The 24,960-nt window shown below is 51.3% G+C and overlaps 1 protein-coding gene across 1 annotated transcript in view; it reads right to left on the reverse strand.

Moving 5' to 3' along the window:
- Window positions 1–6,817: 6,817 nt before the first annotated feature.
- ALOX5 (arachidonate 5-lipoxygenase) overlaps window positions 6,818–24,960 on the reverse strand; it is a 48,338-nt gene continuing 30,195 nt past the window's right edge. The window contains exons 5-14 of the mRNA XM_074374400.1: window positions 20,750–20,856; window positions 18,846–19,018; window positions 14,943–15,089; window positions 12,802–13,005; window positions 11,990–12,076; window positions 10,066–10,244; window positions 9,700–9,821; window positions 9,221–9,321; window positions 8,766–8,936; window positions 6,818–7,455 (exon numbers count right to left, since the gene is read on the reverse strand). Coding sequence (XP_074230501.1) covers window positions 7,276–7,455; window positions 8,766–8,936; window positions 9,221–9,321; window positions 9,700–9,821; window positions 10,066–10,244; window positions 11,990–12,076; window positions 12,802–13,005; window positions 14,943–15,089; window positions 18,846–19,018; window positions 20,750–20,856 — 1,471 coding nt within the window. The 3' untranslated portion in view covers window positions 6,818–7,275. The remainder of the gene's footprint in view (window positions 7,456–8,765; window positions 8,937–9,220; window positions 9,322–9,699; window positions 9,822–10,065; window positions 10,245–11,989; window positions 12,077–12,801; window positions 13,006–14,942; window positions 15,090–18,845; window positions 19,019–20,749; window positions 20,857–24,960) is intronic.

The following is a 24,960-nucleotide window of genomic DNA, read 5'->3' on the forward strand; positions in this document are numbered from 1 at the left end:
ATAGCTTTTATTATGTTGAGATATGTTCTTTCTATACTAACTTTGGTAAGAGTTTTTTTTATTATAAAAAGGTGTTTAATTTTAATTAATCAAATGCTTTTTCTGCATGTATTGAGAGGATCACGCGATTTTTGTCCTTTCTTTTCTGGATGTGGTGTATGACATTGATCAATTTGCGTATGTCGAAACCATCCTTGTGTCCCTGGGATGAACCAACTTGATCATAGTGTACTGTCTTTTTTATGTGTTGTTGGATTCTGTTTGTTAGTATTTTGAGGATTTTTGCATCTATGTTCATTCAATGATATTGGCCTGTAATTTTCATTTTTGGTAGTGTCTTTGTCTGGTTTTGGTATCAGGGTGATGGTGGCGTCATAGAATTAGTTTGAGAGTATCTCCTCCTCTTCAATCTTTGGAATAGTGTGAGAAGGATTGGTATAAGTTTTTCTTTATATGTTTGATAGAATTCCCCAGTGATGCCATCTGATCCTGGACTTTTGTTTGTAGGGAGATTTTTTTATTGCTGATTCTATTTCACTTTTAGTGATTGGTCTATTCAAGTGATCTATTTCTTCTTGATTCAGTCTTGGTGTATGTTTCCAGAAATGTGTCCATTTCTTCTAGGTTGTCCAAATTATTTCCATACAGTTGTTCATAGTAGTCTCATTTTTTTTTAATATTTCTGTGGCATTGGTTGTAATTTCTCTATTTTTCCTTTCTTATTTTCTTTGTGTTTTCTCTCTTTTCTTCTTGGTGAGCCTAGACAGAAGTTTGTCAATTTTGTTTACTCTTTAAAAAAAACAGTTCTTGGTTTGATTGACTTTTTTAAAATCTCTATTTCATTTATTTTCTCCCTGACCTTTATTATTTCCTTCCTTATGCTGACTTTAGGTTTTATTTGTTCTTCTTTTTCTAATTCTTTTAGCTGGTAGGTTTAGGTTGTTTATTGGAGATTTTTCTTAATATTTGAGGAGGGCCTGTATCACTGTGAACATCCCTCTTAGGACTGCTTTTGCTGCACCTGTAGATTTTGTGTAGTTGTGTTTTCATTGTCCTTTGTCTCAAAGTATTTTTTAATTTCTTTTTTGATTTCATTGTTGACACATTGGTCTTTTAGTAGCATGTTGTTTAGTCTCCATGCTGTCATTTTTTTCTCATTTGTTTTCTGTGGTTGATTTCTCATTTCATGGCATTGTAGTCAGAAAAGATACTTAAAATAATTTCTGTCATCTTAAATTTGTTTATGCCTGAGTATATGATCTTTTATGCCTGAGTATATGATCTATCCTGGAGAATGTTCCATGTGCACTTGAAAAGAATGTATATTCTGTTTTGGGGGGATGTAATGTCCTAAAAATATCAACCAAGTTGAACTGTTTTATTGTGTCATTTAGTATCTCTATGGCCTTACTGATTTTCTGTCTGGAAGATCTGCCCAATGATGTTAATGGGGTGTTAAAATCTCCAACTATGATTGTGTTCCCATCAATTTCTCCCTTTATACCTATTAGTATTTGCTTTATATGTTTAGGTACTCCTATAAGGGATGTATATATGTTAGTGAGTGTAATATCTTCATCTTATATTGCTCCTTTAATCAGTATACTGTGTTCTTCTTTATCTTTCTTTATGACCTTTATCTTAAAGTCTATTTTGTCTGATATGAGATTGCTGCTCCCACTTTTTTGTCATTTCTATTTGCATGAAATATCTTTTTCCATCTTCTCACTTCCAATCTATGTGTATCCTTCACCCTAAAATGGGTCTCTCGTATGCAGCATATTGTAGGTTCTTGTTTTATTATCCAATCTGCCACGCTGTCTCTTTTGATTGGAGCATTTAGTCCATTGATATTTATGGTAATTATTGATAGATGTGTGTTTATTGCCATATTGAGCTTAGTTTTCCAGTTGATTTGGTATTTCCTCTTTGTTCCTTTTTCTTTTTGTGGTTTGATAATTTTCTTTTGTATTAGCTTTGTTTCTTTTTGTGATTTTTGTATGCTTTTGATTTGTAGTTACCCTATTTTTAATTATATTAACCCATTACTATATCTGTTGTCTTTAAACTGATAGTCGTATAAGCTCAAACACATCCTAAAAAGAATGAAAAAGGAAAAATAATCTGTATTTTCTTGCTCCCCTCTCTCACCTTTAATGATTTTGATGTCCTATTTTACATCTTCATATTTATTCTATTGCAACTTATCTTTATCTCATTATTGCATTATCCAATTATGATTTTCTCCTTTCTAGAGTGTCCTGCTTCTTTTCTATTTAGAGTATACCTTTCAATATTTCTGTTAGCGTAGGTTTAGTTTAGTATTGCTGAATTCTTTTAGTTTTTGCTTGTCTGTGAAATTCTTTCTCTCTCCTTCTATTCTAAAGGATAGATTGCTGGATAGAGTATCCTAGGTTGCAGTTTTTTCTCATTTATGTCTTTCAATACATCTTGCCACTCCCTTCTGGCCTCCAATGTTTGTGTTGAGAAATCAGCTGAAAGTCTTATGGGAGTTCACTTATAACTAACTCTTTGTTTTTCTCTTGCTGCCTTTAGAATCATTTATTTATCTTTAACTTTGGTCATCTTAATTATATGTCTTGGTGTAGGTCTATTTGGGTTCTTCTTGTTTGAGACCCTCTGTGCTTTCTGTACTTGGATATCTGATTCCTTCTTTAGGTTTGGGAAGTTTTCAGTCATGATTTCTTCAAATGCCTTTTCAATCTCCTTTGCTTTCTTCTCCTTCTAGGACCCCAATTATGCATAGATTGGCATACTTTATATTATCCCATAGGTCCCTTATATTGCTCTCATTAGTTTTCACCTGCTTTTCTGTCTATTGTTCTGATTGGGTGATTTCTGTTATCCTGTCTTCTAAGTGACTTATTTGTTCCTCTGCATTATCTAGTCTGCTTTTGACTGCCTTTAGTTTGGCTCTTATCTCAGCCATTGAGTTTTCTGTTTTTAATTGGCTCCTCTTCGTAGTTCCTATTTCCTTTTTATAGTATTCTGCATTTTTATTCATAGTCTCTCTTATTTCCTTCAGTGCTTTTATCATCCCCTTTTTGAACTCATGATCTAGTAGACTGGCGAGGTCTATTTCATTGATTGTTCTTTCAGGGGACTTCTCTTGTTCTTTTAATTGGGAGTGGTTCCTCTGCTTCTTCATTTTACTTATATCTCTCTGGCTCTATGGATTAAGGATTATCAGTCATCTACTGTGGTCTTGAAGGTCTGTTTTTTTTTTTTTAATTATTTAAAGAGGAAGTGTTCCTGTGTGCCTCTAGTAATTTTATTGCAAGGTCTGTTTCTTAGTATGGATGGTTGCCTCATCTTTTTTCTGTGTGTGTTGGCTGTTACCCCTTTGAGGGTGTGGCTGGTGTTGTGGTGATCAGGGCCTGCCCTGGTTGTTGAGTGCGGCCTCCTTTTTGTTCTGTGGTTGTCACAGCACTGCCAGGGGCCAGGTCTATTCCCCTTTTTCTGGAGTGGAGGCTTCCGGACCCATTTCTGAGCCAGTGGTCTGTGGTAGCCAGGGTTAGAGTGCTTCAAGTACTCTTTGTTGACACTGCCCTTGTTCTTGCTTCAGCTGTGGGAATGTCAGTACTCTGCTCTGGTGTCCCCCAGGTCCTGTGTCCTCAGAGGTACCAGTGCAGATCTGCTGACATCAGGCACTAGGGTCCTGATCATGCAGTGACACACCTGGATCCACGATGCGCTACCAGGTAAGCACCATCCCCGGCACCATGCCTTGTGAGGTATGCAGGTCCTCTGAAAATGCTGCTCCTGCAACTCGCCCCACCGTGTGTGAGAACTCTGCTCCTTGCTTGTTTGTCTTAGAGGTGAGGGTCCACAAAGGCACCCACAGAGTAAATCAGTCCCCTCTGCCTCGGGCTGTAAATAAATCTCAGTCCTGCCTATGAAGTTGCAGATCCCCTGGGCACAGATTCAGGTCTCAGCCCCACCTGTGCCTGGGAGCCCTGTACCTGTGAATATTTTGGCTATAACTGAGCTCCACCTCTCTTTACATGAGAACATGCCAGCAATGGTGCCGTGGGCCTGCAGAGGCAGAGGTTACAGCCCAGCTGCATCACACCCCTCCCCTCAACGCGCACCAGCACTGTTGCTTTATTTATAGGGGACCCAGACTACTCTGTTCTGTAGACACTCCCGGCCACAGTGCACAGCACACTCCAGCCCCCTGAAGCTGCCCCTGCAGTCAGCCCCAGCCCTCCACCTGGCCAGGCTAGCCAGTCCTGGCCACCCCCGCTGGCTTGTGTCTAGGGCTAGGATTGCAAGAACCCTTTGTGCCAATTTCTCTCAGTTCTGTTGTCCAAGTGGCTGCTGTGGACTTCTCCAAGCCTCGGAGGTTCCCCCTCCAACCCCACTGACCTCTCCGTTGGAGGGGGGCATCCCAGGGTAAAAGTGCTATTACTCCTTTGCCGCTCCCTCCCCATAGGACAGGTCCTGTGCTAATTTCCTTTTTCTTCCTTTTTCCTCCTACCAGATTTTGTGAGGAATCTTGTCTTTTGAAGTAGGCAATGTTCTGTCAAAGTTCAGCAGGTGTTCTGAGCGAATGGGTGGGTCCATGAATGTCTCTCTTGGTGTATTCATGGAAGAGGGTGAGCTAAGAGTGTCTTTCTACTCTGCTGTCTTGGCATACCCACCACCCCTATCCTTAAACTCGTTAGCTTTGGTTTTGAGGAGTTTGACTTAGAAATATAGCTTTATTTGTATTTATTCTGCCTGGATTTGACTGAGCTTCTTGAAGCTATAAATTTATGTCTTTCACCAAAATTTGGGGAGTTTCTGGCCTTCATTTTTTCAAATATTTGTTCTGCCCCATTCTCTTTTAGCCCCCCTCTCCTCCTGGGGCTCAAATTACATGTATACTAAACCTTTTGGTATCGTCTCATAGGTCTCTGAGGCTCTGTTCATATAAAAAGGAACTTCATTTCTATTGATCTGTCTTCAAGTTCAGTATCTCTTCGCTCTGTCATCTCTGTTCCACTATTCGGCCCATTCCTTTCTTTTTCAAAGATATTTTTTGGTTCTAGAATTCTCACTTGGTGGTGGTAGTGGTGGTGGTGATTTGTGCTGCTGCTGGCCTTCCTCCTCCTCCTTCCACGTATAGTTCCCTGCTGAGGTTTCCCTTCCTTTTATCAATTGGTAGCATCCTTCCTTTAACTCATTAAGCACAGGTATAAAATCTTCTTTAAAATCATTGTCTACTAATTCCAGCATCTGGGTCATCTTGTGATTAGTTGGTTGTCTTTTCCCTTGAGACTAAGTCCCATTTTCCTAATGTTTTGTACATTGAGTAATTTTGAATTATGTCCTGGCTGTTGTGAATGTTACTTGCAGATTCTGAGTTGTATTCCTCTGAATAGTGTTGATTTTTTTTTTTAAAGCAAGCAGTTACCTTGGTTAAACGTAAACCAAAAACTGTCTGAAAGATCAAATTTCAGTTTGCTTTATCCTCAATTGAGCTGTTTCAAGCTGGCCCTGAGCTTGTGTGGCTTAGGGCTCAGCCTGACATTGGCCCAGAGTTTATGTCGAAAATTGGTGCTTTCTCTCTCCTGTGGCAGCAATAGATCTGTGCTACTTGGATATCCGGCTGCACAGGACATCACTGACTCCAGCTTTGGATTTGCTGTGATGTTCATGCCAAGACCATTTTTGTCATCCCTGCCTGTTGCAAGATTTCTGTAACGGGAAGCTTTTGTTTAAGGACTCTGCATCAGCTGGAGTGAGACTTTCTTGAAGGTGCACTGCAGCCTGAAGCTCTTTCTGCCCAGTCTTTCCACAGGCATCAGACCCGTGTCATCTCCCCTGCCTGCTTCTTTTCATTCCTGCTTCCTCCTCCTCACTCACATGGCCTGGTGGCATCTAAAAAGGTTGGTATGTCGTCCCTCGCAGGGACAGGGAGCTGAGTAAGTGCATCTACCATGACCATATGTCACCAAGGCCATTCGCAAGTCTGGGGCAGTAAGACTGGACCTCAGTCACACTGGTACCCATCCCAATGGTCAAGTTTCCTCAGAGGGACTTGTGGTTCCAGGAGTGCATACTCACCTCGCCCATCCCATGCTGGCCCTGGTAGGAGACTTTTACATGGGTATGGACCTGCCAGCCTCCCCCATCAGTATACACCCCCCTGAAACCCTGCAGACCCTGCCAGCCCAATGCTGCAGCCAAGGGCTGGAGCTGGTGGGTTGGGAATGTGTTTAGGACACAGTGGATCACCAGCCCCAAGCTCAGGGCTGGCTCTGCTTCTTGGGCCTGAGGAAAGAAAATGCATTTTTAAAAAAGTCATGTTGGGTCGTTTGTCAGTGGAGAAAACAGCCCCCAGCTCCCACGACAATTACTGGAATCTGTCGGCGAGGTACCCGGCCAGGAGGAAAATGCGGGAGCAGCGGGGCTGGTGCCTTATGCCAGCCTGAGGCCACCACCAGGGCACAGGAGTGAGTGAGGTGGGTTCCCTGTCCTCCAGGGGCTCCAGTTCCAGGGCAGAGCCCACATGGGAGGGCAAGAGAGGTTTGGACAAAGCCCTGGGGGAGAGACAAGCTCCGAGTAATCAAGGATGTCTCCCCAGAGGGGGTGACATTTGGGATGTGTTTTGAAGAAAGAGCAGGAGCTTTCTGGGCCAAAAAGGGGGGAAAAGCACCTTTTATCCAGACTAGGAGTGGTGGGAGGCTTTCTTCTAGATGCAATCACAAGGGTTATGGCCTTTCTGTGCAGAGCAGGGATGTGAGCTGTTTAGGGTGATTGGAATGTAAGTGGGTGGAACTGCTTTATTTTTATGACAGTTCATTCTTAATTCATCCAACAAGAATTTATTTGGGCACCTACTGTATGCAAGAAATTGGACTAAGCATAAATAGAACAAAAAGATAATCATCCCATGTTTCCAACAGGAACCACTTCCGACCAGTCACGCCGCTGTGCTGTTTGGTGTGTGCTGTGGGAGCCCGGAGCTGGGTGCAGGGCAGGAAGCTACGGTCCTGCTCTGTGTAGGAAAGGTCCCCGCAGCATTTACACACTTTGATTGAAGTATGGAAAGACTGAGGAACAAACGGGAAAATGCACTGAAGCTTAGCAATGTCGTGGTCCAACCTGGAGAGCCTTTGGTTTGAAGCCAGTCCGCCTGGGGCCTGGGCCGAATTCCCAGGTATCCGAAGGCCTGCCGTGCGGCCGCCCGGGCGGGCTGGAGTCTGGGTGCTGAGCGCAGCCGCAAGCAGCTGGCCGTCCCTGCGTGAGATGGGCTCAGCCAGCTACTCAGATGGCCACGCTGTTGGGAATCCGGTCCGGGGACAAGTAGTAATACGGAAGCTTCTTCTTCTTGTTGCGCTCAGCGATCACACTGACGATGGCGTCCAGGTTCTTACGGAATCGGGCCATGGCCTCCTTCACTGGCTTCTCGATGAAATGCTCCTCTGGGTACATGCCCAGAAACAGCTGAGGACCCAGACACAGACAGAGGTGAACCCAGGATGAGGCGACGTAAACTGACAGACCTTGTCCCACCCCCAGAGACCATCCTTTATCTCTCCATCTCCACCCTCTGCCACCTGCTGAGGGCACCCTGAGGATGCTGCTGGGCTGGGGCCTTGCAGGTAAATGGGAAAAAAAAACTGCTCCACTGCAGAGGGACTATGGGATGGGTAACAGTGCAGGTGAATGTGGGGGCTGTTGGTGGTCCTGGTGGGCATGTGGCTGTGGAGCCCTGCTCCGCCCTGTCCTCCCCAGCACTCCCGCCTTCCCTCCAGCCTAGGACGGCTACAGCCAGGATCTGTTGGGGGTGGGGTATGCTCATTTGCACACTCACACAGATGTCTGCAAAATAAAACTAGGTGTATCTTGGCGGGAGGTTATAGCGCAGTGGTAGAGCTCATGCTTAGCATGCACGAGGGTTCAATCCCCAGTACCTCCATCAAAAATAAATGTAAATAAACCAAGTTACTTCTGCCCCTCCCCCCAAAAATCCCAAAACAATAAAGAGCAATGCAATAAAAACAACAAACAAAGCAGCCCCCCCCCAAACAAACAAAACTAGGTATATCTTAAAAAATAACAAAACTATGAGATTGTTAAAAATTGGGCTGGAAAGGGTGGGAGAAACATCCTGAGCTATTGATGGGATTTTGATTTAGTCTGTGGAGGGCAGTTCAGCCTCAACATTCTTTGACCAAGAAATTCCTCCATAAGGAATGTATTCCTTGGTCCTATTGTACACAGGAGCAAAGACACATATACAAAGATGTTAGTGAGGGACCAGCACACTAACAAAGGCCCCAGAGCAACTGAGATCCATCAGAATGCCCGCAAGTCCAGGGCTGGCTGAACCACAGGTCATTCTGGTCGTTCTGGGCAGCACTGAGCCAAGGGGTTGTGTCTACCAAGAGCCAGCTTTGGGATTAGGTTCAACAAGGTGTACTTGCATGGGAGAGTCTGGAAGGAGACCTGGGAAACCCTTAGCCCTCTCTGGGGTGTCAGGGACAACCCACATGAGAGCTTTGTCAGTGGTGGGGGTGCTGGGTGTGCCCTTGAACTGTGAACATCACGGTGGAGCACTGTCCCACTGCTCTCCTGCCAAGGCCACCCTGAGCTTCATCCAGGCTCGGGCCTGAGGACTCCTGGGCCCCTCCAGCCTTGAAAGTCAAATTCCTGGTCAGCAGGGGTCCAGCCTGAGCTCTAAACCACAAAACCCTGATGTTGAACCAGAGTGACTGTCCCACCAAAGGGGGCGAAAAGGCTTCCGGCCTCACCTCATTGTCCTGAAACTGGCTAAGCGCCCACACTGCTCCCAGATGCCAGCAGGAGCGGCCGCGGTCCGGCAGTGTATCCACGATCTGCTCGATGGTGACCACGCCCTTGGTGGTGGGTGGTGGGGCCCGCATGGTTGGCGGGGCGTTGGGGATCCAGGAGCACCAGTCGTACTGCAGGGATGGCCACCGAATCACGTGGGTGCCTCACCCCATACCCCTCCTCCTCCCCTGGGGCCCCTCCTCCCACTCCAGTGGGGCCAGGGCAGCCCCTCTCCAAGGCTGGTGCCCTGAGCTTAGCTGCCATATCAGCACCGGGAACACCCGATTCCTGGCCCTGAGGCTTCCCCAGGTTTCCGCCCCTGCCATCTGTCTGGAAGACTAGGACCAGGGGCGGCCCGCCTGGAGCACCCCCAGAAGCAGTCTAGGTGAGGCGGCCAGGCCCTGCCCTCGCCCACCTGGCCAAAGTTCACTGCTGCGTGCTGGGCTGAGGCTGTGAAGATCACCACCGTCAGGTACTCGGACAGCTTCTTCTTGGTCTTGATGGACTTGGGGAAGCCTGAGGCAGAGCCATGGACTGGCTGAAGCCTGACCCCAGGGAAGGGCACCCCACTAGCAGACAGCCACCCTGCAACCTGGACCCGGTCCCTGGGTGCCCCCACAGTACTCGAGGGCTCAGGCCTGGGCAAGGCACTCTGGGAGGGGGCAGCTGCTGGGCCCCGTGTTCCTGTTGTTTCTAACCTGGGCTCTCAGGAGCCACAGAAAATCCCTGAGGTGTCCCCATGAGACACACTGGTGGGCATGGGTCCCCAGGGGGCTCTGGCTCCAGCAGCGGGTACTGAAGGTGGGGGCCAAAGGCCAGCTTTACCCAAAGAAAATCAGAGGAGCAGGGAAGAGCAGAAGAGCGGGATGGGAGGAGGGCTGGGGGCAGCCCTACCTGAGGCCTTCCTGCCCCGCATGCCGTACACATAAACGTCATTCACGAAGTCCTGCAGCTCCAGGTCCTCCTCCACCACCTGGTCGCTCTCATAGTAGATGTCCACCACCTCGGCCGTGAACCTGGCTCAGGAGGAGAGGCCCAGCAAGGAGTAGGTGACCCTGTCACCCACTCCTTGATGTCCAGGCTCAGGTCACACACCCTGCCGCCCCACCCATTCCCCCATCAGTCCCCTGACCACAGAGCCAGGCCCCGCCCACTGGATCAGCTGTCTGGGCACCCGGCTGGGTCCATCAGTGCCCACGCCTGCTCCTCCTGCCGGACCTCCGCTCCTGAGCAGGGCGGGTCCCACAGCCCTGCACTCACGTCTTGATGGCCTCCCACACCAGGAGCCCGTCGTCCCGGTAGAAGTAGTAGGGAATGTCTTCCGTGCTGTCCATGCCCCGGGCCTTGATGGCCTCAGGGAAGCACAGGGAGCTGTAGGTCAGGTTCTGCATGGCCTTCTGCACCATCTGCACGTGCCCACCGCCCCCTGTGGCGTTGGCCTGGAGCGGGAGGGGAGAGAATGCAGTGAGCCGAGGCCGCCTCCCCCTCTCCAGGCTTCCAGGCCTGAAGCTCAGCATGAAGAAGTATGGAAAGGCAGTGGGCGGGCCAGCACGCAAGGGGCAAACCTGTGTTCCGTGAGGTGGCGTGGGAGGGACACTGAACTTGGAGAAAGCCAAGGGCAGCCCAGCCAAGGAGGCGGTTACAGGGAGGAGCCTCTGCTGGATCTGCTATGAGGGGCTGAAGTGCAGGGGTGTGTGCAGAGACGGGGGCAGCTGCAGGAGGGAGGGCAGTGGGGAGAGCTGGCAGGGTGGGGCCCGGGCCAGAGCAGCCCTTGGACCTGCCCTAGTTCTGAGCACAGGCTGCCTGGAGCCCGAGCACTGCTCTCAGTGACCTGACCTTTGGGCACAAGGCGCAGATACCAGTCCCCAGGACCCACACGACTCTCTGAGGGCCAGTCGTGTGCTTAGGTGAGGGCTGGAGAGATGCCCAAGGAGGAGTCCTGGTCCCCCTCCCGGCTGCAGAGATGCACACATATGTGCTTTGTGAGCAGGTGCACGTGTGCTTGCGCGCGCACAGACACACACACACACACACACACACACGGTGGCTGAGCACTCAGGGCACAGAACCTTCAGAGGACTTGGGGGCAGGATGCCAGACATTGGTCCACAGTGGGGGTCTGACCCAAGGAGGACCAACAGAGTTGCTCCCTGGTACTTCCTGTTTGGATGGAAGATGGTCCCTGTGTGGGCACATGAGCTTGGAGCTCACCATGATGGCATCCTGTCCCTCCTCCCACGGGATGTGCCAACTTGCAGAGTCCATCTGGGACAATGAGACCCACACAGTTTAAAGAGTGGGCTTGTACATTACTCAGGTCCCTGGCCCCTGCGCTGTCCCCAGGAGGCACACCGTGGGCAGGGGTCACTTAGGGGCTCTGGGTCTAGTGCTGGTGCTGAGGTGGAGGCCACAGGCCAGCGCTGCCCATGGGAACAGGCTCCCAGCTGAGGCTCCCTCACCCTAAAACATCTAGGTTTAGGAGATGCTACAGCTCCTTTCCAGCTGCAGCTGGTTTGAGTTGGGTTTTGTCATTTTCCACCTAGGGACTCAACCCTAGTGATCGCCTGGCCGGCTCACTAGTAGGAGGTGGGAAAGGGAGGAAGGCTGGGGTGAGGGCTGCAGGGAGGGTCCAGGCTCATTAAGGCTCCAGCAGGGTCAAAACAAGGTGAGCCTGAGAGAACGTGAGGGGGACCCGAGGCCCTGCTGAGGGGGAGAGTGGGCCAGGAGTGCTGACGGCCTGGAAGGGCAGAGGGTGGGAGGCTGTGCTCAGAGTGATGGGCAGCAGTGGGTGGGGGATGCAGGTCCCCAGTGTGTCAGAGGTGCGGAGCGGGTGCCAGGAGGCAGGGTCTACACCCACATGTCAGAGGATGGAGAAGGGAGGGGCAGGAGGAGATGACAGGGAGACCCTGGTGCAGAGGAAGAACTGGGAGTACTGGGAGGAGGAGAGCTCGTTCAGTGGCTGGGCAGAAGGGGCAGACCCCGGCCAGGGAACCAGGGAGCCTTCACTCTGAGTGCTCTCGGCCTCCCACCCTGCGCAGGCCTTCGCCCCCGTGGTCCCTAGAGGGCTGGTCTCCCCAGGGGAAATCTGGACTTCAGGTCAAGGTGGAGGTCGTGGAGGTTCTGAGAAGTGGGTGCCTGCCAAGCCGGGCTCTTCCTGGCACCGAGGCGGGTAGGGGGCACCCACCTTGTCAAAGAGGCCATACTCGCAGATGAGCTGCTCCCGGGCCTTGGTGTTGATGGCGATGGTGAACCGCACGTGGGCCACCAGGAGCTAGGGGAAGGGGCAGAGAAGACCTCAGAGAAGGCCCAGCCAGGGCCTCCTGACCAGGTCTGCACCTCCTCGGGTGCCCCCAGGGACCCTTGGCACCTGCACCTCGGTCCCTTGGGGAGGCGCGATGCCAGGGCCTGGGGAGGGAGTGAAGGTTGCCGTGGTGACCTTCATTGCTCAGCAGCTGCTGGAGGATGCAGCTCTGATACTCAACATAATGATAATGAAAAAAATGCCAACAGTCAACGCTTACATAGAGCGGCCTGGCACTGTCTGAAGCCCTCTGAATTTAACTCTCATAACCCTGACAGTAATCCTCCACGGCAGGTGTGCTAATTCAATCTCTCTTTCACACATGGAGAAACGGAGGGACACAGAGGTATACCGAGCCTGCCGTCAGCCCCGCAGTCAGTGCGGCCAGGATTTGCAAAGAGAGAGGGACTGTGATAGTGGGGGCTGCCACGTGGGATCAGACAGGGTCACACTGAACTCATTTGCCTCCTTGGACCCTGCCCCCTCCCACTAGGCTAGCCTGATCCCTGGTCAGGCCCACACTTGTGTCCTCGGAGCTGCTTCCTTCCTGTGCGGCATTTCTCAAGGGTCTCTTCTGGCCCCTCCCAGACACAGACCTGTAGGGGTGTCAGTGCCCCTCCTCCCTCACTCCCTCCTGTCCCCCACCCCCATATCCAATACCCTCTCTCTCTAGGTGAGGTAGTAGCTTGCAGTACCTTGAAAATAGGGTGCACAGCAGGCAGCTGGCGGTACATGGCGATGCCAAAAACCTCAGACACCAGATGTGTGCACAGAAGGTGGGTGATGGTCTGATGGATGTGGAAGTCGCTGGAACGCACCCAGATTTTGGCCAGAAGCCAGTCATACTTGGCATCCGAAGGGAGAAAAATGGGGTTCTCATCTCCTGGGACCTGGCTGAGCTGATACATTGGAGAAAGAGAATGCATTGCAGTATTTCGCTCCAGACTGTAGCCGTAGGAGAGCCTGGCTTCTCAGGCACCTCCGGGAGAATCCAAATCTCTTCAACAGTAACTTCTGACTCACGAGAGGATCAGGGAGGAGGGCAGTGGCCCAGGGTTCATACTTCCCATCCCAGCTGCCAGAGAAGCTATAACATATCGCCTGTTGCCAGACGCACCCCTTATGCCAGATACATGGTGCCCTTGGCTTTCAGAGAAGATTTGGGACCAGCTGAGCATCCTCATGGCCCTTCACCTTCAAAAAGGGCTGGTTAGCAGCATAGACCCAGGGGCCAGAACACTTGCTACCTGTGGGACCCTGGACAACTTAGCCTTTCTGAGCTCCGTTCACCATCCGTCCCAAGGGGACAGTGTTCACTCACGGTGTTATTAGGGGAAATAAATAAAATGGCATCACAGGGGTGAGCGACGATGTGTATGAGGCATGTGCTGTGTGGTCTCCCATCTGCTCCCCATCCCCATTCCTCCCTCCTGGTCCCACGCTTCTCTGCTGCAGCCTTCTGGTCTCCCACACTTTCCCTTCCTCTGCTCATCCCTGAAATTCTGCTGTTCCCCAGGCCCTGTCTTAGAGCTCCTAAATTCCCTTCTCTCCCTCAGTCAGCTCCTCCAGCTGACGGGCTCTAGGGCCCTCGTGAAGCACTGTCCCAGGTCACTGTTCCTCAAGGCCTGACCTGCCGCCAGGTGCCCCCTTAGTAGACACTGGCTTGTCTTTCCCTCCATTTTCAACTCTACACTGGGGCCATGCAAATCATGTCATGTCCATCCCGTCTTTAAAAACACTCGGTGACCTCTTAACGCCAGAAAATAAAGCCCCCAAACTCCGTGATCTGGTCCCCACCTACCTCAGAGACTTGTAGCGATGATTACATGAATAAAGGCAGGTCCTGGTCTGAAACCCTGATGGCCAAATGTTTCAGAATCCAGAATTTTTAGGATTTTAGCAGTGTGCACACTTCATTATGTGACACCTCTCTCCCCTGCCCTGGGTCTGGGCAATACAATATTTTACATTCAAACATATTAGCATTTCTGCAGCGAAATGCATGCATTTCACATTGAGTGGGAGAAAGCCTCTTAAACAGTCTCTCGTACTGGTTTAGAACAAGCTTTGTGCCAATGAATTTGCTGCAAATTTTGGAAAAACCTAACAGTTTTAGAATATTTTAGATCTCAGAATAGAGGGTAAGGGATTGTGGACTGTGCGGGCAAACCCTTGGGATGTGGTGAACGCCTGGCAAAGTCAGCTGCTACTACGCCCACAGGACCCAATGCCTGGGTGATGGCTGACTCCGAGCACTGCTTGCTGTGTGCTTGTCTGCCTTCCCCTTGGGGGCCTCTGTGCAGCCTCCTGCTTCATGGACCTACCCCTGGCCCTGGCTGGGGTGTCCGCACAGCAGCTCCCACGGTGTCGCAGTGGCCTGGTGCCTTGAGAAAGCAATGGAGCTGTCCTAGCCTGCCTCTCCCCTAGACTGCTCCCACCTCTTCCACTGTCCTTGGTAGAAACAAGAACCTGGGGGCACTTGAAGATAGCACCCCAGGACTGGCACAGTTCCTGACTCCCAGCCTCCAGCTCATCTCACAGCCACACCTGACTGGCCCCTGCTGCTGTTTTGATTTGGGGCTGGTCAGGATGCTGGGGTGGGGAGCCCAGCAGGCTATCCCAGGGGAGGTCCTCCGCAGAGCCAGGAAGTTCTCCTGTGTGTCCCAGGGAGTGGAGCTCTTTCTGCCCACTGTGGTCAGCCCTCCCACCAGCTGGCAGGAAGCCTTGCTTTTCTTGTTCACATGGCGGCACCCTCACAGTCTCCAGCACCCTCCTTAGGAGACTCGAGGCAGAGCTGCCTCCTCCTCCTGGAAGAAAACAGGGCCAGGCAGCCTACCTGGATGGCAATGGGGACGATCTTGTTGGCCAGATTCTTGTACAGCAAGCAGATGGGTGCGGCCAGGAACTGCAGAGTGCACGGGTCTGTTTTGTTCGCATCGATGCCATCCAGAAGCTCAAAATCCACGATGAAAATGTTCCCTTGCTGCAGGAGGCAAGAAGTATGTCCAGTCAGTTTCAGCCAGAGATGGACCCAAGAATCCAGCCCAGAAGGAGGGAGAGGTGACTCTGGAGACCTGGCAACTCAGCGGCATTCAGAACTTATAGTTCTTATGGTGACTGTGGGGAAGGAGGTGGGAAGGGAAAAATTGGGAGTTTAAGGTTTGCAAATATTAACAACTATATACAAAAGATTAAAAATTTTCTTCTGTATATCACAGGGAACTATATTCAATATCTTATAGTAACCTATATAGAAAAAGAATGTGAAAATGAGTATGTGTACGTATGTGTATGACTGAAACATTGTGCTGTACACCAGAAACTGACACATTGCAACTGACTATTTCAATAATAATTAAAAAAAAAGAACTTACAGTCCTTTGTTCTCCAACTCAAACAGATTTATATCAAGGGTTTTCCCAGGTTGTGGTGGGTTTTAGGTACGATGAAGGAATGGCAGTGGCCACTTCTGTATCTGTGGTACCTGAAGCCTGCCTGACCCTTATGAAAGATGCTGAAAAGCCACCCAGAGTGACAGTTTAAGAAGGAAGCAGACAGAGTTTGGATGAAATAGATAAGAGAACTCAAATACCAAACAGTGACGCTGCAGGACTCCCTTTACACAGAGTTCAAAGCTGGGAGAACTCCAGTGTCAGTCAGGACAAGGGTCACCCTTGGGAGGAGAGACGGAAAGGGGGCAGGTCTGGAGGGGTGGGAGGTTCTGCAGAGGGGTCTGCGGGGCAGGCGTCCACAGGGTTGCAAGGGGGTCTTCAGGGCGGAGGGGAGGTTTTAGGAGGTGGGTCTTCAGAGGTGAGGAGGTTTACAAGGGCAGGGGGAGTCTGCAGGGACTGGAGGTGTCTAGGGGGTGGGGCGTTCTGTGTCCTGGTCTGAAGCTGGTGGCGCAGAAGGGGCACCTGGTGCAAATTCATTGAGCTTGCTGCCACTCCTGATTCGGGCCCTTTTCCATAGTTGTTATACTTCAGTACCAAGTGGCTGCGCCTGGGATTTGAGGAAGGCAGAAAGCGGTCCTTCGCAGATGACACCTGAGTGTCCCAGAGGGAGCCTGACCTCAGTGCTGCGAGGGCTCCTTTTGCAGGGCGGGGGCCGGCTCAGGCCGGAGCCGGAAGAGTTCAGGAGAGGACAGGCGGCTCTTCTTCTAAAGCCTTTTTATTCTAAAGCGAATAATGGAGGCAGGGGTTGAGGTCTGGCTGGGGAAGAGGGCCAGGGTCTACAATATACTAGAAACCGGTCAACATGTGCTCCAGTGAGTCGCGTGTCCATGATTCCGCCAACAGAGGGCGTGCTGTGGCCAATGCACATGCGCTTCACGAGATTTTGAGAGGCCCAAAGACAAAAGAGAAACTGAAATCCTGGCCACCATCTTCCTCCTTTTCAGATGCGGAGGACCCTGGCGTTGTCTGACCCCAGGGATGAACTCTGAGCATTCTGCCTGAGATGCACGCAGCACAGAGGGAGAATGGGGAGAGGTTGGTCCCAGGAAAGCGGGTGACAGGGCCCCTTTGGACACCGTGACAAGACAGAGGCTCCGGGCTGGTGGGTCACAGGGCTGGTTGCGCTTCCGTGATGGGCTGGACAACTGGACTTTGGAAGCAGAAGTAACCATCAGTGACCATTGTGCAGAAGGGATGGCTGCCCATCGTATCTTGAGAGGACCTAGATTAGTTAATGTGATGAATGACAGGCCCAAGGGATGCTCTGGGAACCCAGGCCTGGGCCTTGCTCCTGCCTATGGGGTATTTCTCTGTTATTCCAGGCTACCTCCTGTCTATGGACCTCAGTTTTATCCTTCTGGAAAGTGAGAGGGCCAGCCCCATCTCTCAGTTCTGATATTCCAGGATTCCGTAGAAGATGTTGGTGGTCTTGCTTGTCTGGTGTCCCTGCCCTCTCCTGGTCAGCATGCTCTATTCTCCTGGCCATGGTGATCGGTTCAGGGAATTATCTCACAGCTTGAGCTGGGCCCATGACGTTTGCTGCAATTTTTGGGGAACACAGACTTTCCTTCTGGGAGTGGGCAGTGTTTGCTCAGATGGTGAGAGGTAGGTCTGAAGCTGTCAGCGGTCATCTCTATGTCCACATAAAAGACACCCTCCTAAGAAAACATCCAATAGAGGCAGAGAACTGAGACACGGAGGAACGATGCCAGTGGGTTATCTGAACCTTGGGCCCAGCTATGCCTGAGCTAGTTCCCTTGGCTTCTTGCTGTTGCCTCAACCAATGCATTTCTTAGACTGAGCTGATGATTGTGACTTGAAACCACAAACTCCTAATATAAAGTCTAAGAACTAAAACACTCTTGAAGAGTTGTGACAATGAATCAAAACCAACAATAGGGGTAGGATTTCTCTATTTATGGTGCAGAAAAATAATTGCCTGGGTAAAGATTTTATTTTAAAAAGCAGTTTTCATAGGCCACAAAATCATAAGACGCTGCCAAAGAGAGGTAGCATGAATGACCGTGGGAATTAAGAGCTGTTCTGTAGGAGGAGTGATGTACGCGTAAAGGATGGGGTCGTGTGTATGTACCACTCCAGTCAGTGGTGGCTCCTGCATTATTGCTTCACCACCAAAACCATCAAGACCATCACTCAATGGAAAGATGACAATTGTGGTGACAAGGAGTCCTGAGTGGAAGCCGCTCCCCTGTCAGGATGGCTGGCTGCACAGTTGCTCAGTCCCTTCCACTTCTAGGATTCCTTGGCCTTTAAGGTTCTATGAATCTCTGATTTGAAGCCTGAAACCAGTAGCACTGAATCCGTGTTACTACATCCAGCAATTAACTCTACAGAGGAGAGCGCTGCTGCCCTCGGTGAAGTGGCCTCTTCCTTTCCCTGAGCATTTACGGAAACTGTCTTGTCCCATATCGGTGGAGGAATTGAGTGTGATATTTCTCCATGATGCTCAGGTTATTTTCAATATCAATAGCATAATTAAAAGAGCTCCCTCTAACTAGGGGCCTGTTGTGGGCCAGGCATTGTGAGAGGTGCTTTCCACAAACGACCATCAATGGTTACCCACCCAGCAAAGATTAAGAAATTGGAGAAAAAGCAAGTCTTACATCAGAACAAAAAAAAAAAAAGGGAGAAAACTGATGGAACTTTGGACTTTCTAACTAGAAGTGTCAGTCACCTGTATCTACCCTCAGCCACTCCCCAGCCTTCTCCTGCCCTCATGGGCAGGGTCAGTTCTAGAACTAACCTTGTCTTGAGACAGAAAGGGTTCACACCACCTCCTCCGGTGGGAAGATGTCAGGCACCTTCCACGATGGGGGGCCAGAGGCCCTGGGGAATGTCTCTTAGTCCTCTGTCAGTCGTCCCCATCCCACTAGAGCCAGGATGACTGGGCCCCCCAGCCACCTGCCCCCAGGGGTCTTCGTGACCTTCTGCTGTTTCCATTCCCCCTGTCTTGCTTGCTCAGTTCACCCTGAATATGACACCAAAAGCTCAGGACAACAACGGTAAAAATAAACAAATGGGACTACATCAAACTAAAAAGTTCCTGCAGAGCAAAGGAAACAAGCAACAGAGTGAAAAGATGACTCACAGAATAGGAGAGGGCAGCCGATCGTGCCACCAGCCAGACAGCTGAGCCTGGAGATAGCTGCCTGGGGGGCTGGCAAGCACCAGCCAGCAGGAGGTGGCTTCTGCCAGACAGAGTGTGACGCGGCCATCGGAGCTGGGCCTCCCGCCCGGGCCACCGTCTCCAGCCAACCAGGTCCTACCTCGACCTCCTGCTCCAGGGTGAGCTGCCGTTCCAGGCTGCACTCCACCATCTCCGTGGTCACCGGTAGCTTCTCAGGCAGCTTCCTGCAGCGCTGGATCAACACGGGGTTGCAGCCATTCAGGAACTGGTAGCCAAACATGACGTCTTCCTGCCAGTGGTTCATGACCCGCTCTGTGGGGGGCAGGACAGCAGCTCATTGGGGTTCGAGCCGCGTGGAGGACCTCCTGACACCGGCCAAGGGCCAGAGTCCTTGTGGGTCCCTCTTCCAGGTGCTCACTGGATGGCCCACCACGCCCAACTGCTTGACCACTAGGTCACCACCCCATCCTCCCTGAGCTGGCCCTTAGTAGCTCAGAAGGTTCCCAGGGTACCCCTTTCTCAAGTATAAAAACAAAAATACAATTACTTCTCAAGTAGGAGAAACAGATGGCATTGCATCAAACTAGTAAAAGTTTCTGGACAGCAAAGGAAACAATCAACAGAGTGAGAAGGCAACCTAGTGAATAGGAGAAAATATTTGCAAAATAAATACCTGATAAAGGGTTAATCTCCAAAACATATAAGGAACTCCTACAACTCAATAACAAAAACACTAATAACCCAACTAAATGATGAGCAAAGGATTTGAACAGACACATCTCTGAAGACATACAAATGGCCAGCAGGTAGGTGAAAAAATCCTCATCATCACTCATCAACAGGGAAATGCAAATCAGAACCACAATGAGATGCCACCTCACACCTGTCAGGATGCTATTATTATTATTTAAAAAAAAAAAAAGACAACAAATACTGGTGAGGCTGTGGGGAAGTTGGACCCCTTGTGCTTTGTTGGTGGGAATGCAGGATGTGCAGCCACTAGGCAAAACCGTGTGTAGGTTTCTCAAAAAGTTAAAAATAGAACCTACCACATGATCCAGCAATCCTCTTGGATATTTATCCCAAAGAATTGAAATCAGGGTCTTGAAGAGATATCTGCACTCCTGTGTTCACTGCAGAACAATTCGTAACAGCCAAGATGTGGAAACTACCTAATGCTCATCTATAGAGGGATGAAGAAAGGCAATGTGGTGCATACATATGATGGAATACTATACAACCTTGAAAAAGAGGGCCGTTATGCAGTAAGTGACAACATGGATGAAGTTGGGGGACCTGACTGTAAGTGAAATAAGCCAGTCACAGAACGACAAATACTCCATGAATCCACTTAGATGTGGAATCTAAATTAGTCAAACTTATAGAATCAAAGAGCAGCAGAGGATGGTGGTTGCTAGAAGCTGGGGGGAGGGAGAATAAAGAGTTACTAATCCATGAGCATGAAGTTTTGGTTAAGCAGGAGGAGTAAGTTCTAGAGATCTGCTGTACAACTCTGTGCCTATAGAAAAATAAAGAAAGAAAAGAACCCAGGTCCTTGTGCTCAGGAAGCAGGGGCCCAGGGTGAGGGGCGAGGAGTTTGCGAAGACTCCCATGCTTGTTTCCTTACTGTCTCTTCAACTTTCTGTTGCTGTTTGGTCCTTCCCGTGCCATCCGTGGCAATTACGACATCCCTGCCCTACCAAACATATCCTAGTCCAAAGGAACCCATTGTTGCTTTCATGCAAATGCTCAAAAAACAAGCTAACTTTTGCCTTTCCTCTGTTCAGAAGCATCATAAATGTCTAATTTGTAAAGAAAAAGTTCTGATACCTTTGAGACTTTCAATGGTGAAATGAGGCTGAGGGTGCTCAGCCTTGAACGGCCAATGAAGGGAAACCTCCGGCTTTGAGGGTGACGGCCAGTGGAGCGCGCGGCGCGGGTGCTGGCGGGGCCGGCCTGAGGGACGGGGAGGCCCTGCGCTGGAGCAGGTGGGCAGCCCTTTCCCGTCCCCAGCACCACGAGAGCCCCCACAGGCACACTCACCGGAAATAGTGTTGCTGATCTTGACGAAGATCTTCTCAAAGTCGGCGAAGTCGTTCCAGGAGGACTGGAACATGTGCATGAAGCGGTTGATGAACAGGTTCTCCATCCTATGGACCGAGACACGCCAGTCCCTCAGGCACCCGCTCTGGCCTCGCCTCCCCCTGCCAAGCCCCTTCATGCCCCTCTCTCATGGGGCATCTAGACACCCCCAGGGCAGCAGAGACTGGACCCAGGACAGCTCCAAGGGGGCAGCTGACTGGCCTTGTGGAACCAGGATGGAAACTGGCCCCTACACCCATGCTCTTCCTCCTGCATCTCCCCAAAGACTGGGACCAGCCGCCTGCCCTCGACAGCAGTCTGCAGTGCTCTGCTCCCATTCAGGCCTGCTCTGGTCCATGCCTTCATTCATTCATTCATTCATTCACTCATTCAGTCTTCAAACTTTTGCTGCCGCCACTCGGTGCAAGCTTCCAGGGATAGAGCGCTGTCTCTCCTAGGCAGCTGCCCTCTGGGGTCTGCTGGATTTGGGGGGATGAGCCGTTCACTGGCGTCTGACCCTCATTTACTTTCTGCCTGACCCTGGCTCTGTGCATGGGGCTGAGGAGGACACAGGTGCCACTCATTACACAGGAAAGCAAAATAACCCACGACAGGAACTTGGTAAATTCAAAACGTGGGCAAAGGGCAATAAGGTGTGAGATCTGAGTGGCCTGAGCAACCCCGGGGGCTTCCAGGAGGAGGCGAGTGTGGTGGGTCTGGAAAAGGTGGAGAAGAGGGGGAGGCTTGCCAGGCTTCCCTCCATAACCCAAGCAAGGCACAGGACAGAGGTGTGGGAATCCCAGCCAGTGCTTCCCAGGACGGCCTCTGCCTCAGCTTCCCTCTCTGGCACACACACAGCTGAGTGGCGAGAGGTCTACTGGTTCCTCCCCACATCATGGCTACTGCCCACTCCTCCAGGGTTCAGGCCTCCCACCGCCTCTGTCTCTTGTATGTCCTGACTTGTGCGTCCCTCCATCAGGGACCCCCTGTGCCCCTCTTTCTTCTCCACCTGAGCATAGGGGGTGAGTGCCTCTGGAGGGCTTGCTAGTGAGCCCCACTCCCCCTTCCATCTCATGAAGCCACCCCTTCCCCTGACCAGGCCGGGCCCTGGGATATCTTCTCTGCAGTGCTGATGGCAGATTAAATACAAACACATTTACGTGAATCCCTGTCCGCTACCCGAGCACCAGGAGGGCAAAGGCGGGTCTGCAGGGCTCCGCGAGGCCCAGGCCTCCGCACACTGGAAGACTCAGGCAGCATCGCCAATGACTGAGAAGGGTGGTTGGGGCCTGGCTCCTCCAGTGGGCTGCCCCCGCTGCCCACCCACCTTCCAAGGGTGCTTCCCGAGGAAGCAGCCCTAATATTGAGGGCCCCGCGCCCTCCTTGCAGTCACTCCTGGGACAGCAGGCTGGCAGAGGTCTGAGCATTGTCACGGGAATGTTTGGGAGCCCCAAAGCCCCCTCACACCTTCCCTGGCTCAGCAGAATCAAAGGACTAAGGTTAGGGTGTTTTGTCTGGAGTCAACCTGGCTGATGGGGACAGGGGGGCTCTGTCCAGCATCCCAAGGGAGCCACTTGTGAGCACGCATGAGGGCAGGAAGTCCGAGTGACCCCAGGCAGGAACTTAGCAGACAGCAGGAGACGGGAAAGTCACCTGAGGCAGAAAATGACACGTCTGCCCGAAGACCCCTCTTCCAGTCTTGCCTCAGTTTAGCACATGCTTCTCTCCTTTGTACTGGCTGCGCTCGGACCCCTGGGAGCCCACACTGCTGGAAGGGAGGTTGCTGGGGCCACAAGGCAGGGGACGTCTTGTGCATTGGAGGAACCAGCTGCCAGCAGGTTATTGAGATGCTGTAAAGCCTGGAAGGTGCCGGAGCACAGCCTGGGCTGTAGGGGCCGCACACAGTAGGTGCTCAGTGTCGTCCTGGCTGTGGCGTTACCGTCATCACTTTTATCCCAGCCCCTCAGGGGAAGGAAGAGCTTTTACACACATGCTTGCTTGATACACATGCTTCTCGCGGCTTCACTACTGCTCGCAGGCTGTGGCCCAGGATGCCCCCTGCTAACCATCCACCCAGCATCCCAGCCCTCCTCTACCACCCCTCCACTTCCCTTGTTAGCCGAGTGTCCTGGGACAGAAACCCTTGTTAAGGCGGAGGAGTAAACCTCACTGTGACCTCTAGTGTCTGGGGATGGAAAAGGACTTACTCCTGGGAGAGGAGAAGACTTCCCAGGCCTGTACAATCGTCACGGCCCTGAGGATGGCCCGGCACTGAATGATGCCCAGTAAAGAGGTCCTGGACCCCGGGGCATCTTGTGGGGAACTAGGAGTGAGTCACAGCCCCACGTGGGTCAACATCTCCCCAGATGGGTCTCTCTGACCTCAAAACAGAGGTCTGGCACTGGAAGCGGGGTGGAGTGTGGCTGTCCTCAGAGGAAACCACAGATCCAGGAAGAAGTGGTATTAGGAGGAAAATATTTGCAAGTCATCTAGAGGCAAAACATTGCTACATACTTAGAGATATGAGCGGAACACTAGGGACTTTCAAAGATCTGTTATCACCCAGAGAGGAACCTGCGGCCAGAGAAGGCGCCTGGCTCGTTTGAGGTCACACAGCCAGGAAACGACACGGCCAGGTAAAGGCATGGCCAGGTAAAAACAGAGCCAGGTAGACACAGCCAAGCAGGAGCCCACACTGAGCTGCCGGCCTGGGCTAGGCCCCGGCTGGGTCCTGTGCTGGCAGAAGCAGGAGCTCCCACTTCCTCTGCCTCCCTGGCCCCCTCCCTTCTTCTAACAGCTTCTCCATTTCCCATGTCACGGTTGTGCTCTCTGGGGTGGGGGCAAAGCTTACTGAGCAGGGGCTGCCTCGGTCCAGGCAGAGCACGCGGCTTGGAGGAACTCACCAGAGTTACCCAGAAGTGGCGCGGAAACTGAGCTGCCCGGGGGCGGAGTTCAAGGGCGAAAGCCTCTGGTGGCCTCAGCCCTGAGTTTCAGCATCCCACAGGCAGCCTGGGTGTAGCTAAGGGCAGAGTGGCACCTGGAGGGCGCAGGCCAGGCCCTGGATCTGGGCTTTCCCTATCAGGGAGCTTCCGTGCATAAAGGATGTTGGGTGCCGAGTGGGAGTCGTTTCCCCATCAGACCACTAGGGGGCTGGACCAGAGGTGTCAGAGACCCCAGCTCCTATTCTGGGGTCTGGACCCAAGAATCCTGGATGGATCTGGGAGTCCACACGCAGGCCCAGGCGAAGGCCAGAGGGCAGCTGAGACAGATGCAGGTCAGCACAGAGTAGTAAGGGCCTGGCCTCAGATCCCAGCCCCATCTCTTCCCAGCCTCATGGGCTTAGGCAAATCCCTAACCTTCTGTGCCTCAGTTTCTTCATCCACAAAATGGGTACAATGATTGCCCCTGCCTCACAGGACTGACATGATATATAAAGCATCAGCACATTAGATGAGTTCAACAGATACCAGTGAATAGTAACACGATGATCACTTACTGTTCCTACTGACGTCTGCGGCCTTGGGCCGTGGTGTTCTGGGGGCACCAGTGGACAAGTTCATAATCTAGGCTGCCCCACAGCACTTTGTCCTCTCCTTCCCGGGGTCCTTCTGTCTAATTCACTTCTCTTTCTTCCTTCACACTCAATTCACCAAAGAATCTTTACCTACTGGTTCCTCTTTAGTTCCTCTCCTCTCTGCCCCCCTTAAGTGCTCTCACCTAGGGCACTGGTGACATCCTAGTGGCTGCATCCAAAGGGTCAGCTCTAAATTCCCCTGATCTCTCTGAAGCATCTGACAAACAACCCCTTTCTCCTTGACCCTAAAATGCCAAGCCCCTTGGGCCTTGTCCCTGCTTCAAACCCCATGGTCCTGCACCTCCACCCCTCCCGAAAAAAGGCTAGGATCCTTTCCCAGTTCCCTGCATTGGCAGCCTCAGCCCCACTTCCCTACACGGGTCCCCACTCTGGTCCTTGTGTATCACAGCATTCTCACTGCCCTGAATGCCATCCCCTCCACTCAGCATGGTGAACTCCTATGCATCCTTCAAGACCCAAGTTGGGCTTCTCTCTTAGAAAGCTTTTTTTCTGATGCTGTCTTCTCAGAGCTTCCTCCCTGCCTCAAGTTTTCCCAGTGCTCCTTTCCCAAGGAATAGCTACCAAATGCTAATGTAAT

This window comes from Camelus bactrianus, chromosome 11 (genome assembly GCF_048773025.1).
Source record: "Camelus bactrianus isolate YW-2024 breed Bactrian camel chromosome 11, ASM4877302v1, whole genome shotgun sequence".
NCBI lineage: Eukaryota > Metazoa > Chordata > Mammalia > Artiodactyla > Camelidae > Camelus > Camelus bactrianus.